The 16,744-nt window shown below is 40.4% G+C and overlaps 1 protein-coding gene, 1 long non-coding RNA gene and 1 other non-coding gene across 4 annotated transcripts in view; 1 reads left to right on the top strand and 2 right to left on the bottom strand.

The window, feature by feature from the left end:
• The window catches only part of LOC148135694 (uncharacterized), a 136,452-nt gene that overhangs the window by 100,070 nt on the left and 19,638 nt on the right, over positions 1-16,744 (top strand). The window contains exon 4 of the long non-coding RNA XR_015754859.1: positions 5,853-5,992. This is a non-coding gene — a long non-coding RNA (uncharacterized LOC148135694). The remainder of the gene's footprint in view (positions 1-5,852; positions 5,993-16,744) is intronic.
• LOC122543112 (B-cell linker protein-like) overlaps positions 2,799-16,744 on the bottom strand; it is a 35,801-nt gene continuing 21,855 nt past the window's right edge. Inside the window, exons 10-18 of one of the 2 annotated variants that reach the window (XM_043681386.2) lie at positions 15,288-15,366; positions 14,802-14,832; positions 12,750-12,780; positions 11,670-11,757; positions 10,534-10,568; positions 8,179-8,225; positions 6,543-6,626; positions 5,826-5,981; positions 2,799-4,969 (exon numbers count right to left, since the gene is read on the bottom strand). In XM_043681386.2, coding sequence (XP_043537321.2) covers positions 4,853-4,969; positions 5,826-5,981; positions 6,543-6,626; positions 8,179-8,225; positions 10,534-10,568; positions 11,670-11,757; positions 12,750-12,780; positions 14,802-14,832; positions 15,288-15,366 — 668 coding nt within the window. In that variant the 3' untranslated portion in view covers positions 2,799-4,852. The other variant, XM_087984347.1, reaches the window with a different exon arrangement.
• Positions 11,131-11,203, bottom strand: trnak-cuu (transfer RNA lysine (anticodon CUU)). The gene has a single exon. It is a non-coding gene; the product is annotated as a tRNA-Lys (tRNA).

Genomic DNA, 16,744 nt, shown 5'->3' on the forward strand with positions numbered 1-16,744 from the left:
TTGATTGAAGGATCAAGACTCTTAGGCTGCAGATCTTATGTACTAAATTACAGAGAAAGACAGAATGGGCAGATCAATGGCAAATGGAATTTAATGAAGAGATCTATGCCTCTATGACCTGATTGGTTTTATACTACGGACAGCATAAAATAAAGGGGACAATTCTTTCGGGGTTCGGGAGTACAGAAACCTAAGTGTTTGTCTGCATGAACCATTGGAAGTGGCAGCACAAATTGACAGAACATTGAATAAATAATATGCTTTCTTTTATTTATCAATCAGAACATAGATTAGAGGTTTGGAAACCGTGCATGGGCAATAAGTAGTGGGTCTAAGTAAGGTTTAGGGATAGGCACAGGCTTGGTGGGCTGAAGAGCCTATTCCTGTGTGTGTTGTCTGCATAATATTGATGGAAAGATCAAGACCAGAGGGTGCAGATTTAATGTCATTGAACAGAGAAGCAATGGGTACATGAGGGAAACTTTTGTGAAGTGTGAGTTTTTATGATCTCCAATGCACTGCCTGAGAGTGTGATCAAGGGAGGTTTAATCGAAGCAAAGAAGATGAAATTGGATTGTTATCTAAAATAAAAAATGTGGTGAACTATGAAGAGAAGGCGGGGAGTGGCTCTAATTTAACTTCTCATTCAGGGAGCCAGCAGAGACATGACAGATTCTGTGGTGACACTGTAGTGAACATGCTGGGATTATAATCAGAGAACCATAGAAGTCCTTCAGTGTGTAAACAGGCCCTTTGGCCCAGCAAGTCCACACCGACCCTCCGAAGAGTAACCCATCCAGGTCCATTGCCCTATTACTCTACCCTAATTACCCCTGACTAATGCACCTAACCTACATATTCCTGAACACTATGGGCAATTTTGCATGACCAGTTCACCTAATCTGTACATCACTGGATTGTGGGAGGAAACCGGACCACAGGGAGGAATCCCATGCAGGCACAGCTAGAATGTGCAAACTCCACACAGTCTTTTAGTTCAGTTTGTTGGTTACCAGTTCAGTTCAAGCCCTGGTTGCTGCCCTTTTAAATCACATGGTGAAAGGAAGCCAGAAAGCAGCTGCAAATCATTGTGAGATGAAGTGAGTCACAATCTTTCAATGGTCTTCTGGCACAGGGTAGTGTCCCTAACTTGAAGCCATGAAAGTCTGGGCTCAAATCTCAGCTATCCCAGACATGTGTCATTGCATATCAGAAAGAGTCGATTAAAAATATGTGATAGGTTAAAAAATTGTGAGAGAATGGTCAAGGCAATTAAAATGCTGATTGCGCATTTTAGTTTCTTGGGACTTTTGTGGCGTACTGGTAGTGTCATGACCTCTGAGCCATGAGATTTGGGTTTGAGTCTCACCTGCTGAGTGGGAACATCTTTGAGTATGTTGACATGAAAATATTTAGATTTGAGAAATCGAATGGTAGAATCTTCTGAGATCTGTGGAATCTTGTGACTTGATGATAATAGTGGAGTGAGGGATTTATCACATCTTGAGGTGACAGATTGTGTTTGAATCCAGTTCATCTGCTATTAGTGGCCCACAACACCTCATGGACACTCAGTTTTGAGTTGCTAGATTTGTTTGAAATCTATGCCATTCCGCATGGTCGTATTGCTGCACAACATCAGGTGGGGTTTTGTCACCTTGAAACCAGTACCATCTCCACAAGAATTGTGTGGAGAGTGCTCGAACCAATTCTGTCATGAACAAATGCATCTGCAATAAGCATATTGGTGAGACTGAGGTCAAGTTGGTCGTCCATTGTTGTTGGTGCCCTCCCCACCTGCCACAGACACAGCTTAGCAGCTCTGTGCTTTAAGAATTTGGACAGCTTGATAAGTAGTCACGTCACCAAGCCACTCCGATGGTGGATATTTAATCCACCTTTCCTGATGCATTCTGTGCCCTTGCCACCCTCAACCCTCCTTGTGGAGAAGGACTGATTCGTCAGTCAAGGGGATGGTGAGTGGCAATCAATCAGTAGAAGGTTTTCTTACCCAAGTTTGTCCCAATGTTAATGAAATGTCATGAGATCCAGTGACATTGCTGAGATCTCCTAAAATAATTCCCTGCTAACTTGTGCTGCAGCTTGAGTTGGATAGGACATACCCAGGGTGGGTGATGCTGGCATCTGGGACGTTGTAAGGTGTGCATTCATGAGTGTGGAGATTTAACAAGGAGGATTTTGCAGAGGTGACAGCCCTGGTTTGCCATTGTCATTTCCAGGACCATGGTCAATGCTGAGCCAAGTGGCTAGTTTAATTTTTTTTGTTTAAGACTTTGTAGCTGTTTTGACACAATTGTGTCACCTTGCTTTAAGTCTCATCAACTTAGAACAGTGTATTCTCAATGTGGACCCAAGCCAGCTGGTGAAGGAACAAAATACCTTTAATGTGGCTGCAGATTATTAATCACTCGGTCTTTAAGCTCTATCACACAATAGTCTCATCTGTTCCCCCTTTCTATGTTCCTTGTCAATGAATTGATAAAGTAGCCCCAATAACCTGGGACATAACTTTCCATATTCACTTGCAGCATTTTTTCAGTACTGCACTGATGTGTTGGCCTAGATTTTAAGTTAGCCTCTGTGGAGTGAAATTTGAACCCATCAGTTTATATCTGCAGAGGTGAGCAGGTGATCATGAGAATGGCGTGCACTCACAGTACACTCAGGACATAACTGCTTCGTCAGTCCTTCTACCAGTTCAGAATCCAACCTCCTTCCTCTTGGCCCTTCCCTGTGCTTTGGCAGAATGATCAAAGGAATGAAATTTTTGGTTAAAGTTTTCCTGTCCTGAGCACCAATGAATAATGTTGGCTTATTGTTCTTGCCATTCTGCTGGCTCAGAAGTGATATTTTTAATCAACTTTTTAAGTGCCCCCTTCAGAGCAGGTGAGACTTGAACCCAGGCTTTCAGGCCAAAGATCTCAGTGTGCCACAAAAGCCCTGTTTTCTCAGAGTGCTCTGGGCTTGAGCAGAGACAATTTTAATCAATCAGTAAACATTCAGAGTGCACATCAATGTCAAATTCATTGCCCCATTTTTGTTTATTTGCAATTTTCCAACATTCAGTGTTGTTTTCTTTAAAATTTCCTGTGGTACCAAAAAATGTCCATATTACAGAGGAGGAGATGCTGGACATCTTAAAATGCACAAAGGCAGATCAATCTCCAATACCTGATCAGATATATCCTAGAACTCTGTGGGAAGCTAGGGAAGAGATTGCTGGGTCCTTTGCTGAGATATTTGTATCATCGACAGCCACATGTGAGATGCCAGAAGACTGGAGGTTGGTTAACATGGTGCCACTATTTTGGTAAGAAAAAGCCATGGAACGATAGACCTGACATCAGTGGTGGGCAAGTTGTTGGAGGGAATCCTGAAGGACACAATTTACATGTATTTGGAAAGGCAATATCTGATTAGGGATAGTCATGTGACTTTGTGGATGGGAAATCTTGTCTTTTGAAGAAGGCTTTTGAAGAAGGAATGAAGAGGATTGAAGAAGGCAGAGCAGTGGACATGATCTATATGGACTTCAGTGAGGTGTTCACGAAGCTTCCTTGTGGTAGGCTGGTTAGCAAGGTTAGATCACATGGAATACAGGGAGAACTAACCATTTGGCTACAGAGCTGGCTCAAAGGTAGAAGCAGAAGGTGGTGGTGGAGGGTTGCTTTTCAGACTGGAGGCCTGTGACCAGCGGTGCTGGGTCTACTGCTTTTCGTCATTTATATAAATGATTTGGTTATGAACATAGGAGGTATGGTTTGTAAGTTTGCAGATGACACCAAAATTGGAAGTGTGGTGGACAGTGAAAATGGTTACCTCAGAGTACAACAGGATCTTAATCAAATGGGAAAATGGGCCAAGAAGTGGCAGATGGAGTTTAATTTAGATAAATGTGAGGTCCACATTTTGGAAAGGCAAATCAGGGTAAGACTTATACACTTAATGATAAGACCCTGGGGACTGTTGCTTAACAAAGAGACCTTAGAGTGCAGGTTCACAGTTGCTTGAAATTGGAGTTGCAGATAAACAGGGTAGTAAAGAAGGTGTTTGGTATGCTTACCTTTATTTGTTCACTACATTGAATAAAGGAGTTGGGAAGTCATGTTGCAGCTGGACAAAAGTTGGCTACTTTTGGAATACTGTGTAAAATTCTGGTCTCCCTGCTATTGGAAAGATGTTGTGAAACTTGAAATGGTTCAGAAAATATTTACAAGTATGTTGCCAGGATTGGAGGATTTGAGCTATACGGAGAGAATGAATAGGCTGGGGCTGTTTTCCCTGGAGCGTCGGAGGCTGAGGGGTGACTTTATATAAGATTATAAAATCATGAGGGGCGTGGATAGGGTCAATAGACAAGATCTTTTACCCGGGATGGGGGAGTTTAAAACTAGATGGCATAGGTTTAAGTTGAGAAGGGAAAGATTTAAAAGGGACCTGAGGGGCAACCTTTTTACACAAAGGGTGATGCTGTGTATGAAATGAGTTGCCAGAGGAAGTGATGGAGGCTGGAATAATTACAACATATAAAAGGCATCTGGTTGGGTATATGAATAGGAAGGGTTTAAAGGGACATGGGTCAAGTGCTGGCAAATGGGACTAGATTAATTTAGGATATGTGGTCGGCATGGCGAGTTGGACTGAAGAGGTTGTTTTTGTGTTGTACATCTCTATGACTGTTGGTCCCGAGGCTTGATTTTCTACAGGGTAAGGCCTTCTTCTCTTGCATGATTGATTGTTGGAAATTCTGTGATCCATTGTTCCTGCAGAACTGAATTGGTAATTCGAAATTAGCCAAATCCAAGTTCACTTTGGCAAGGTTGCTGGTAGCTCACAATCGTACAGGGTGAAGTAACAAAGCTGAGTTCTTTGTGTTGTTCTGCCTGTCAATCAGGATCAGTGAATTCCCTTGATAGTAATCAATCATTTCTCCAATACTGTTAAACCACTAAAGCAGAAACCAAAAAAGGAAACAACATCAGGAGGAGCCACAAAACACTTATAGATGTTAGTTTGTGATCTTATCTGACGGTAGAAGTGTAAATAGGAGCAAGAAAAGGCAGCATAATCCTTCAGTATCCTGATATTTTTAGCTTATTTTATGCTAAGAACACATTTAAAAGTTTCTTTAATTCCTTTATGTTGTTCATTTCAATAAACTTCTCTATAAGTCACTTATGTTTGGGTGAAACATTCTGCCTGGCTTTTCTTCCATAAGTGTCTGTGTTTTCCTAAGTCTGGACTGGGAACATAGTGATCAGTACTGATCAGAATCGACAGTGGTTTCATGGTCATCAAAGGGTCTTAATTTCAGATTTTTACTGAGTTCAAATTCAACTGTATGTCCAGACTCAGGACATTACCTGGGTTTCTGGATTATCAATAAAACCACAAAGCTATCACCTCCCCAGTAAACCTAAAATTTAACAACAAACATGATACTGAGCCTAAAAGAGAAAATGCTGGAAAATCTCAGCAGGTCTGGCAGCATCTGTAAGGAGAGAAAAGAGCTGACATTTCAAGTCTAACTGACCCTTTATCAAAGCTTTGATAAAGGGTCATTTAGACTCGAAACATCAGCTCTTTTCTCTCCTTACAGATGCTGCCAGACCTGCTGAGATTTTCCAGCATTTTCTCTTTTGATTTCAGATTCCAGCATCCGCAGTAATTTGCATTTATGATACTGAGTGTTCCCACCTTGCTAAAGTGAAATGCAAATAGTACTGAAAATGCTCCCAGTTCATGTGTCTGCATTCAATTTCTGTGGAGAGTGTGAAGGGACGTGGTGATAAGCTTGTACTCACCTGCTCTCCTGCTTTCTCCTTTCCAAGGACGCATTGCTTCCCGTATTCATTGAGGCGAATGGGAATGTTGTAAACTTTTCTTCCGCATAACACTGCCAGAGTGTAAGGCTGGTTCTTGTCACATCCTGAACTAGGCCTCACGAGGAAAGCCCCATCCTAAAATTTAGGTAAGTCACTTTTAAAGATGTACATCTGTTTTGGTCAGTTGATTAGCACTGACTGAATTTCATTTCACTTGAGAAAGCTGGGTGAAAGACTCAGGCCACAGTGTTGGTCAGAACGAAACCTGAGAGTGGGTAAAGATGAAGGCAAATCAAGAATGATGCCAAGTGGTTTTAAAAGCCAGCTGTTTATCAGAAGGAAAGAAAGGTTGACACCATACAGTTTTAAGAGTTAATCAGTGAACTTAGAAAATGGTGTGATCCACTTCAGTGAAAGCAAATTTGGAGGAAGACTAAAGACCAAGACTCAGGCCGATAAGTAAGTTGAGAGACATAATCTATAAAATGCTGAAGTTAACAGGAGGAAGTCAGAAACAGGTCAATTATATTCAAAACAAACCATGTTGCTGATTTGGCCTGTGGTTACTTTGGAAGGAATGAAAAGATTTGCCCATTTTGTGGTATTGTTCAAATTTACAGACTGTGCACAGCCGTTGCAAACAGAAGTTTTTGAAGAAGAAAACTACAAACATGGTTAGGGTTATCTGGTGATCACCTTGCCATTTTCATATAACGCAGCTTCTGCTGTCTTCCGATCACATTTGCTTGCAAACCAAGATTTGCTTGATAAATTGGTTGTCTGTGAAAACAAGAAGCACAAGTATGAAATGTCCTGATTTATTGCATGGAACTTTCAACTTTGAAAGGTGTGTAAAATCAGATTCCAACCTCCTGAAGTCAGGGTAAAATATACAATGGGTGATGGATCAATTAATGTTAAAAGCTAGGCTGAAAGTAGGGGAAAAACCAGACAAGTTAAAATCAAATTTAATCAGCAAGTGAGGTTGCACAAAGTTTAATACACACTTCAGCAGTATCTCCAGATGCTGGCGTGATTGGCCAAATTTTGCACATTGAGAAGCTGAGGTGAAGGGGTAACAATGCAAAGTACATTTGTCACCAGGATTGAAAAGCGGAGATGGAAGATAAAATAAGTTGACAATAAAGTGATGGCAAGATTGTAGAATGGGAGAAAGTCAGCAAGTCATGTATTTCATCATTGAGAGGTACTGGAATAGACTTAATTTGAATCAGAGCTTTGCTAAGTTTTGGTGACATGATGATGAGGTTGTACAAAGGGAGGAAGAATATGACAAGTGGTGCCTTCGAAGCTTGACAAGCACAAGAGAAGATAGCCCTTTGGAGCACTGATCAAAGTAGTAGCTGTGAAATTGACAAAGGTTGTGGAGTTTCATTGTCTTGGAGCATCATTGAATGATATTAACTGAAAAATTTCAGTTATTTCCATAACATTTTACATTTGAAGGCATGGAAATCATACAAAGTGGTCACTCAAGAAGCAAGGCATTCTTTGGAAAGAAGCTGAACTCTATATTTTATACTTGAAGAGTACAAATCAATTATCCCTGGTGAGGAAAAGGAGTTTGAGCTCCCTTTATGTACTTGAAGAATGTCCTAAATATTTCAAAATTCTTCACTTAAACAATCTTTATCGCTTTAAGAAACTTTGATTCAGAAAGAGTTAATAATGGAGATTCAGTTGTGAACTTAATGCTGGTCCTTTCTGTAGAATACTGCTTCAGTGCCTTTTGGACAGTGTCTCAGGAAGACATCCTTGAGGCAACAGAATGGATTGCAAAATTTAAAAGCAATGGATTTTATTGTCAAATGTCAGTTTTTTTATATTGGTTGGATAAATTTATATCTCCAGCAGTAATATTTGTATCTCAGGAGTTAAATATAATAGAGCCACAGAGAAGACTTTGTAGAAATTACAGTGTGGCCTAGCCAGTCAGGAGTGGTGCTCTGCCTTCATCAAGGCAGGCATCTTAAAGCCATGTGCTGATGCTGTTCCCTACTTTTAGGTGTACTTTCCCCAATTCTCTCATAGCTGTTCCTTCCTATCTCCAATAACCTTTTAAATATAAGTCTGTTTTAATGGCGAATCATATTCCTGGATTACTTGGAGATATCTTAGAACACAAATAAAACAACATTTTTAACTTCTTCATGGCTTGTTGCACAATATTGTCCTCAAGAGGGCCTTATAATGTCGCCTTACATGTGACCGTAACCTGGATTTTGTAATGGAGGAGGAGCACCCACAGCTTACATAGCAAAAAGAAATAAGGAGCAACATAACTGAACAACACGTAACTGTGAACACCTACCTCTGCAAACATATTCGGTGAAGATATCATTCCAATGCTTGTTTTCCCTGACAGTGAAAGGAAAATAGATTGAAGGAAAACAGCATTCTCAGTTATTTAATCCACGGTAGCTTTGTGCTTTGGAACACCATCAATGACCCTGATATGACATGCTGTTTTTCTATGTCACCTGTTTCTGGAGTTATGACCTGACAGAAGAGTTATTTTTGTTCAGTGAATACAAACGAATATGAAAACGGTTAAAAAGGAGAGAAGGACCGAGCTTACTCTCAAAGCTGTGAGCAACTCTGCAATTGTTCTGCAGCCATGGTGGCCAAACCAACTTATACTTAAGGAATAAAAAAACACAAGTTACTGAAAAAGCTCAACATGTCTGACAGCATCCATGGAGAGAAATCAAAGATAATGTTTTGGGTCCAGTGACCCTTCCACCGGACCCAAAACAGCTACCACAGTTTATTTTTTCAGGTTTTATACTTCAGGAATACCAATTTGTTAATCTGTTTGATAAGTCTGGACCAATTTTGTGGATTTGCAATATTTTGACATTTTTTTCAAGAGCCGTCTTGATTCTTGACCAAGGGGGTTCATCAATCTGAGACTACATTGAACCACTGTGTGTGGTATTTATTTAAGGAAGATGTCAATTTGTTGGAAGCATTTCAGAGAAGGTCTATCAAACTAACTCATGGAGTGGATCATTCGCCTCATGAGAAAAGATTGGGCAGGGTAGGTTTGTATTTGCTGTCGCATACAAAAGTATGAGGTGATTTGATTGAAGCATGTAAGATCCCAAGCACTTATGAAAGGGTTGATACAGAGAGAGGATGCTTCCTGTTCAGGGAGAATTGAAAACTTGGAGTCACTGTTTAACCCTTGAGACAAGGTGAAAAATTCTTTCTCAAAAAGTCATGAAAAAGCAGTGATAGCTGAGTTTGAATCATTTTTAAGGCTGTTAAACCTCTGCGGTAGCACTGAAAACCCATCCCAATATTCTCAGAATCTTTGCAAAATTCAAGACTTTTTAAAATTGTATATATTATCTGGCTTTTAGAGGCAGGTTGAAAGAAAGCAGGGACCATGTTTCTTACCTGAAGAAGAATAGCTTTTCATTGCAAATATATAGATTCTAGCTACAGATAAACAATTATTACCCATCAACTTAACTGGACAGGTTAACACTCTTCCTCTCTCGTCAACACCCCTCTGGGTGCATGTGCGCACACATATAGACACATGGAGGCAGGAAATAAAGACAGAGCTTTGCTGGATGCAGGGAAAGATTGGGAAGGCAGTTCAGTGATCCCTGTTTACTAAAACTGTCCTCTTGGATTGTCAGAGTGTACTGCTCTTTGATTCTCTTTCCTCAGATACTCAAGTTGCTGTCAGAAGGTATGAGACTCAGAGCAACTTATGAAGGGAAAGTATCCTAGCTTTCATCACGCATGAGGTGGCATTTACTGTAGAGTAAAGAGTCAACTCCTGCCCTTGTCAAGATTCCATCGCTTCTCCTTCAAAGATTCACACAGCCCCCAAACTGGTCAGTGACCTGGGTGCCAATCACACATTTGTTGGAAGGCAGAGGCGTTTGTTAAAGAGATCTGGTGTCCAGTCTACAGACCTATCAACTACTTATTGTTGTCAAAAGCTCCATTCATAGATATCCCTTGGCTCCAGCTCATCTACATATTTTCCCCTCATACTGCTGGAACATGAAGCAGTGTAAACAGCACTTATGATGCTGCAACCCTCCAACAATCCCTGTTTTTTTTTTAACCAGTTCTTTCCCATTTCAGTTCACAATAAAAAATAATGAAAATAATGTGTAGGGTCTTTACAAAACAGAGAAGGATCAATTCTTGGTTAGCAAGGGGTTAACGATTATCGGGGAGATGAGAATCAGGATTTGAGGTCAAAATCAGATTAGCTATAATCATGTTAAATGGTAGGGCAGGATTGAAGGACCAATTGGTCTAATTGTATTTCTATTTTTTGATATACACTGTTTATATTCTCCAGTAATAGGGATCCCCTACGACAATCCATGACCTGGCCGAGATCAGTTAACTCAGAACATAACAAGGATTGAACCTGGGACCAATCAGTTTACTTGGCTTAGTGCTGCAACAGGCAATAGCTTTACTGGTTGACGTTAGGTCAGCATGTCATTGTGACACGACTGAAAGAAATGGCACTCGACATCCGAACTGAACTAGAACTAACCAAGTGAGAAATAAAAATCCATCCAGATAATTCATTGCAAGTCTTGGTTCTCTATTCCCTCCTTTTCCTCCAAGTTCCACATGTTTCTGTGTATTCAACATTTCGCACTTTGTGCAAGTTAGTTGCACTCACCAGTGGATTCTTCCTGCAGGTTTGGAGAGGGAACACTGCAAATAAAAACAAAGTGGAAAAAGGTTGATAGCATAAAGTCACTGGATTCCATTGAAAGAAAAGGAATGTAAGAGGCTGTCCCAACTTCATCAGTAAATGCAGTCATTCCAGCTCATGCATGCTACAAACCTGATTCAGAGATGCTGGTGGTGGACTGGGGTGAACAAAGTTAAAAATCACATATCACCAGGTTATGGTCCAACAGGTTTATTTGGAATTGAATTGAATGAATTGAATTTATTATCACGTGTACCGAAGCACAGTGAAAAGCTTTGTGTTACGAGCAGTACAGGCAGATCACACAGTTAAGTAGCAGAGATAGCAAATAATAGGTATACAGCGGCAAAAACAAAAACACAGGTAAATTTTAAGAGTTTGTGAGTCCATTCAGTATTCTAACAACAGTAGGGTAGAAACTGTTACATAACCAGCTGGTGTGTGTGTGTGTGTGTTCAGTGGCCTTTCCTTGACCGCGGGCCTGGTAGGTGGATTCTATAGATGGGAGGTTGGCCTTTGTGATTGTCTGGGCTGAGTTCAACACTCTCTAAATTAACAAATCACCCACCGTGGGGCTCAAACCCACGACCCTGGGATTAAGAGTCCCATGCTCTACCAAATGAGCTAGCCAGGCTACTACTTCCAAGACTAGCTCGTGCTTCCAAATAAACCTGTTGGACTACTACCTGGTGTTATGTGATCTTTAACTTTGTACAAACCTGATGGTTTCCTCCCAGCAGATCCACAGTGATGCACATCATACTGAATCCCAGAGAAACAGGCTGCCTTGTCACATCCAAACATTTGAACTGTCATCAAAGAGCCTTTTAAATTTTAAAACGAGCTATGGAAATCAGTTCAAACAAAAGATGATTGTTGCAAAGCATTTGCAGCAATACAGAGGACAGTCTGCCGTTCAATCCTGGGCAAACATTTTTCTGAGCACATACGTTATAGCAATGAACGAGACTGACTCTAATTGTTGGACTAAGTATTTCATCTATCCTAATGCTATCCAACTGTTTTAAAACCAGAATTTTTTTCTAAACCAATGAAATTGAATTGGAATTATTTGAAAATTCAAAAAAACATTCACCTACCTCTGGGTGAATGGAGTTGGTATAAATATATTGAGTTGAGTTTGATTGACGGAAATTCTTCTGGCAGTTGCTGGTGGAATTGGCATTTCTGTAACAGGCAATGCAATTAGATTCTTAACGAAACACAAGAACTGTGGATGCTAGAAATGAGACGTAAAAACAGAAATTGCTGGAAAAACTCAGCAGGTCTGACAGCATCTGTTGAGAGAAAGCAGACTTGATGTTTCAGGCCCAATGGCCCTTCTTCAGAACTTCAGACTCTTCAATTAGATTCATGATGGCCAAGAGAAGTGCTTTGTGTTTGAAGCTCAAACCTGAACTGCACTTATTTTGGAAAAAAAGTAAACTTACCTTCTGCTGTTCCGAGTACTGTACTCAGAACATAGTAAATACCTATGGTGCACAATCCCGAAATCCCGAATTTATTTACAATCGAGGCCAGCAAGAGATTTATGTGGCAGAGATTTATAACAAGGAACCCCCCCCACCCCCCCCCCCCCCAAGGTTTACACAGATTCTGCTTTTCCTAGGGTAGAACTCTGGCAATGAGGATTGTGCTTTTAGATTGACACAACACTGTGAAATTCCTGGACATCAGCAAGGGATGGGTTAATTTTCATCAGTTTGTTAATGATTTTCTGATTGTACCACACTGAGTTTTATTATTAGAAACTCCTCAACGAATGAATTTTGAGTTCTCATGTTCATTGTATCCATTTGTTTGAGATCATCTTAGTCTGCCCTGTGCATATTCAGCTGACAATAAAGCTGAAAACAAAAATCGAAAGAACTGCGGAAGTTCTGAGGAAGGGTCACTTGACCCGAAACATCAATTCTGAATTCTCTCTACAGGTGCAGCCAGACCTCCTGAGCTTTTCCAGCAATTTCTGTTTTTGAACCTGAAAACGAAGTTTTTTTTGTCATGACCAAGTTTAAAGAATAATCTAATAACTGCAGATGTTAGAAGTCGATCCTGTTGCAGCATATGCAAATTGCAATCTGCAATACAGGCAGAGATGCCAGTCTGTTGACGTTAAAGCCATGCTTAAATTAGTAAAGATTTGAAACACCAACACCTACCTTCTGATGAGGGTACAGTTTTGTGAGGAAGCTGAGAAAGAAATAATACCAATATATAATTCAGACAGCATAAGCTGCTTTTCACATGAATATGCATTTAGTCACAAGAAATCGAAACTTGTCTATTTGGTTTGCAGTAAACGGATGGATGTCATATTAAATCTACACAGCCCTGTAACCAACACAAGAGATAACAACACTGCTTACTGTCACAGATGATCAGCCCAGTCCAAGTCACATAGTTATTTGTTATTGCACACAGTCAGAAAGATCCCAGGATGTGTTGCTGATTTGTGATAATTTGGCAAGACTGCATAGAACATAGAACATTACAGTGCAGTACAGGTCCTTTGGCCCTCAATGTTGTGCCAACCTGTGGAACCAATATGAAGCCCATCTAACCTACACTGTTCCATTCTCATCCGCATGCCTATCCAATGACCATTCATATCCCTTAAAGTTGGCGAGTCTACTACTATTGCAGGTAGTACGTTCCACACCCCTAACACTCTCTGAGTAAAGAGAGTACCTCTAACATCTGTCCTATATCTATCACCCCTCAATTTAAAGTTGGATTCCCTCATGCTAGCCATCGCCATCTGAGGAAAAAGACTCTCACTGTCCAACCTATCTAACCCTTTAATTATCTTATATGTCTCAATTAAATCACGTCTCAACCTTTTTCTCTCCAATGAAAACAGCCTCACGTCCCTCAGCCTTTCTTCCACACCAGGCAACATCCTAGTAAATCTCCTCTGAATCCTTTCCAAAGCTTGCACATCCTTCATATAATGCGGTGACCAGAACTGTTTGCAAGACTCCAAATGTGGCCACACCAGAGTTTTATACAGCTGCAGCATGACCTCATGGATTCGAAACTCAATCCATCTACCAATAAAACCAAACACACCGTGTCCCTTCTTAACAACCCTATCAATCTGGGTGGCAACTTTCAAGGATCTATGTACCTGGACATCAAGATCTCTCGGCTCATCTAAACCACTAAGAATCATACCATTAGCCCAGTATTCTGCATTTTTGTTACTCCTTCCAAAATGAATCACCTCACACTTTTTCACATTAAACTCCATTTGCTACCTCTCAGCCAAATTCTGCAGCTTATCTGTGTCTCTCTGTAACCTTCGTCACTATCCTTCGTCACTGTCCACAACTCTACCAACCTTTGTGTCATCTGCAAATTTACTAACCCATCCTTCTACAGCCTCATCCAGATAATTTATATAAATGAAAACAACAGTGGACCCAAAACAGATCCTTCTGGTACCCCCATTGCATCTACGTTGCTCAGTGTTATTTGGTATGGCCAAGGACTAACAGTCTTGGTTGCTGCTCCAAATCAATGTCCATGTGGAAAGTTCCTTCTGCATGAGTGAGTGAACATGTGCATAATTTGGGCAGATAGTTGTGTACCAGTAGCTTGCTCATTCCCGCTGTTTTGGTTGACACATTCAGACTGACCATTGGACTGAAGTATTGGGGCCATTTTGGCACCTTCAAAATCAGACCCCTGGAAAGTTGCTGGTGACAGAATGAGAAAATAAAAATATCAGGAACAATTCTGATGAAAAGAGGCTTCATGGAATGTGGACAGATATAAAAAAAACTAGGTTAGAATTCTGAATTGAAGCCATACGTGATGCAAGTACACAAGAGACAACATTTTGTACATGGAGAGAAGTAATTTGGATACGTTGCTTGGATCAGCCTCTCATTAATTTTCCTGGAAATAAAAAACTTGTTCTTTCCTTTCTAATGTTTTGATCCAATTCATATTTCTCTATTTTGTTCTTGACATTTTTAATTTGCCAAATGGTTTTTGCACCTCATCCAATCAGCAAAGTAATCCTCTTTCCAACACTTGGCCTGAATTCTGGAGGCAACTTGATGTCCATCCCACTAAACTCTGAACATAACTCCAAGCTGGTCAGATAGTTGCAACTTACAGTTTAGGACAAGGATTGCCACATTTGACTGCTGCCACTAAATCTAACCTCAGTTTCAATTCAGTTGTAATTCAATGACAATACTCACTGGTTTCCCAAGTGGAACAGGAGGCTTTGTCCTGCAAGAAAAGACATGTTTGATTTTGAATGCAGTATTCAGGAGGAATGCAAACATTGAAAATCAGATCTGGCTAAGATTCAAAGCGAACATATCACAGTCTTGACAGAAAACCTTGGTTAACATTTCAGTACACTACTGGATTGATGAAGTGGTTCTTCGTATGATATGTTGAAAGAAGACCTATCTGCTCTCTGAGGTGAACATAAAAGATCCCAAAACATCGGTTATGTGTAGAACAATGGAGTCCTGGGCAATATTTTTGCCTCAAACAACATCATTGCTGTCTATGGAACCTTACTGTATGCAATTTAGCTGCCACATGTCTGACATGACATCAGTAGCTACACTTAAAAAGTAGTTGGCTATAAAGCACTTTATGATATCATGACTTGTGAAAAGGATGACGTAAATATGTGCACTAATTTTGCTTTTTGACTGATGGACTTCACGTACACTGAAGTTGGTAAATTTGCACCACGTGGAGGAATTGATGGTTGCAATCTTGGCTCTGGTAAACTTTTATTTCCATTGCCTGTGAAGAAAGGTAAGATAGATGAAATGTGTAATATAGAAAAAAAAAGAAACTTCAAGAGTTCCTCTCTCAGCGTGGATAGAAAAATAATCTATCCTACCGACAAAGCAGTAAAACAATACAGAACTTATCGTATATGGTTGACCCCAACGTTTGTCCCCTCCTGACTTGAAACAACTGATTCTTTTCCAGCATTTAATTCCTTGAGCATGGTGGCAGACAGCAACATGCCAAATGGTCATTGCTCATCCAAGACGAGTAACTAAGCTTTGATGGACATTAAGTGGAGAACCCAGATAGATCCTGATTTCTATCCCAACTTCATTGGCCTTCAATCATTACCACTGTGACTTTACTTGACTGCACTGGTGGGGAATCATCATCAAGTCTCAACTGATTTTCATGCTAAATTTTCTTGACCATCCAGTGTGGTCTCCAGTTTCCATCAATATTATGGTAATAAAAGAAAGAAAAGCAGTAGCAAGCATTTGGCCCCTCAAGCCACTCAGTTAGATCATGGCTGATGTGATTGTTGCCCCATCTTTGCCTCTGTGCCTACTCTCCATAACCATGGATTTGATTTCTTCAGAACTAGAAGTGTGGAAGAGTCACACGTGATGCAAAACATTGGCTGTGTGTGTCTCTCTTCACAGATGCTGCATGACCTGCTGAATTTCTTCAGCATTCTCTGTTCATTATGTGAAACCTACTGGGGATCAAAAATCTGTCCAACCACGAATAAATTAAACCACCCAGTCCCTATTGCTGCCTGGTCAGTAAACAATGATTAATTCACTCAGAGAAGAAATATCCCCTTATCTCTCTCTCTCTCTGTTAATTGGGAGACTCCTTCTTTCAAATCAGTACCCCTTAGGTATTGATACCTCTACTAGGAGCAATATTCTCTCAGTATCTCCCCCTTCAATGTTCTATGTTTCAGAAAAACCACTTCTTACAAATGAGAGAGCACACTGACTGAACAATATGGCCTACTCTTATAACTCTTATATTCTTTGCTGTCATAACAACATAAAAGTTAGACATTTGTTCATTAGAATTTGGAGGAATGACAGGTGAACTTATTCAAACATAGAGACTATGAGGGGTCTGTTCAGGGTAGATGTTCAGAAGATGTTTTGACGAATGGGGAATCTCAAACTAGGAGATGTAGTTACATACACGCATTTGTAAGTGAGATGTGAAGAAATTTCTCCTTCCAGAGAGTAGTGAATGTCTAAAATTCTCTACCTTGAAGAGTTGTGGGGGCTAGATCACTGAAAATATTTAAAGAGGAAGAAGATGCTTTAAGAACTATCAGGGAATCAACTGCAATGCTGAGCTGACACAAAGAGAACTTGAAGCCTGTGGTGTACAGAGC

The sequence above is a fragment of the Chiloscyllium plagiosum genome, unplaced genomic scaffold, assembly GCF_037043375.1.
Source record: "Chiloscyllium plagiosum isolate Xiang-an unplaced genomic scaffold, Cpla_swu_hap1 HiC_scaffold_48, whole genome shotgun sequence".
Taxonomy (NCBI): domain Eukaryota; kingdom Metazoa; phylum Chordata; class Chondrichthyes; order Orectolobiformes; family Hemiscylliidae; genus Chiloscyllium; species Chiloscyllium plagiosum.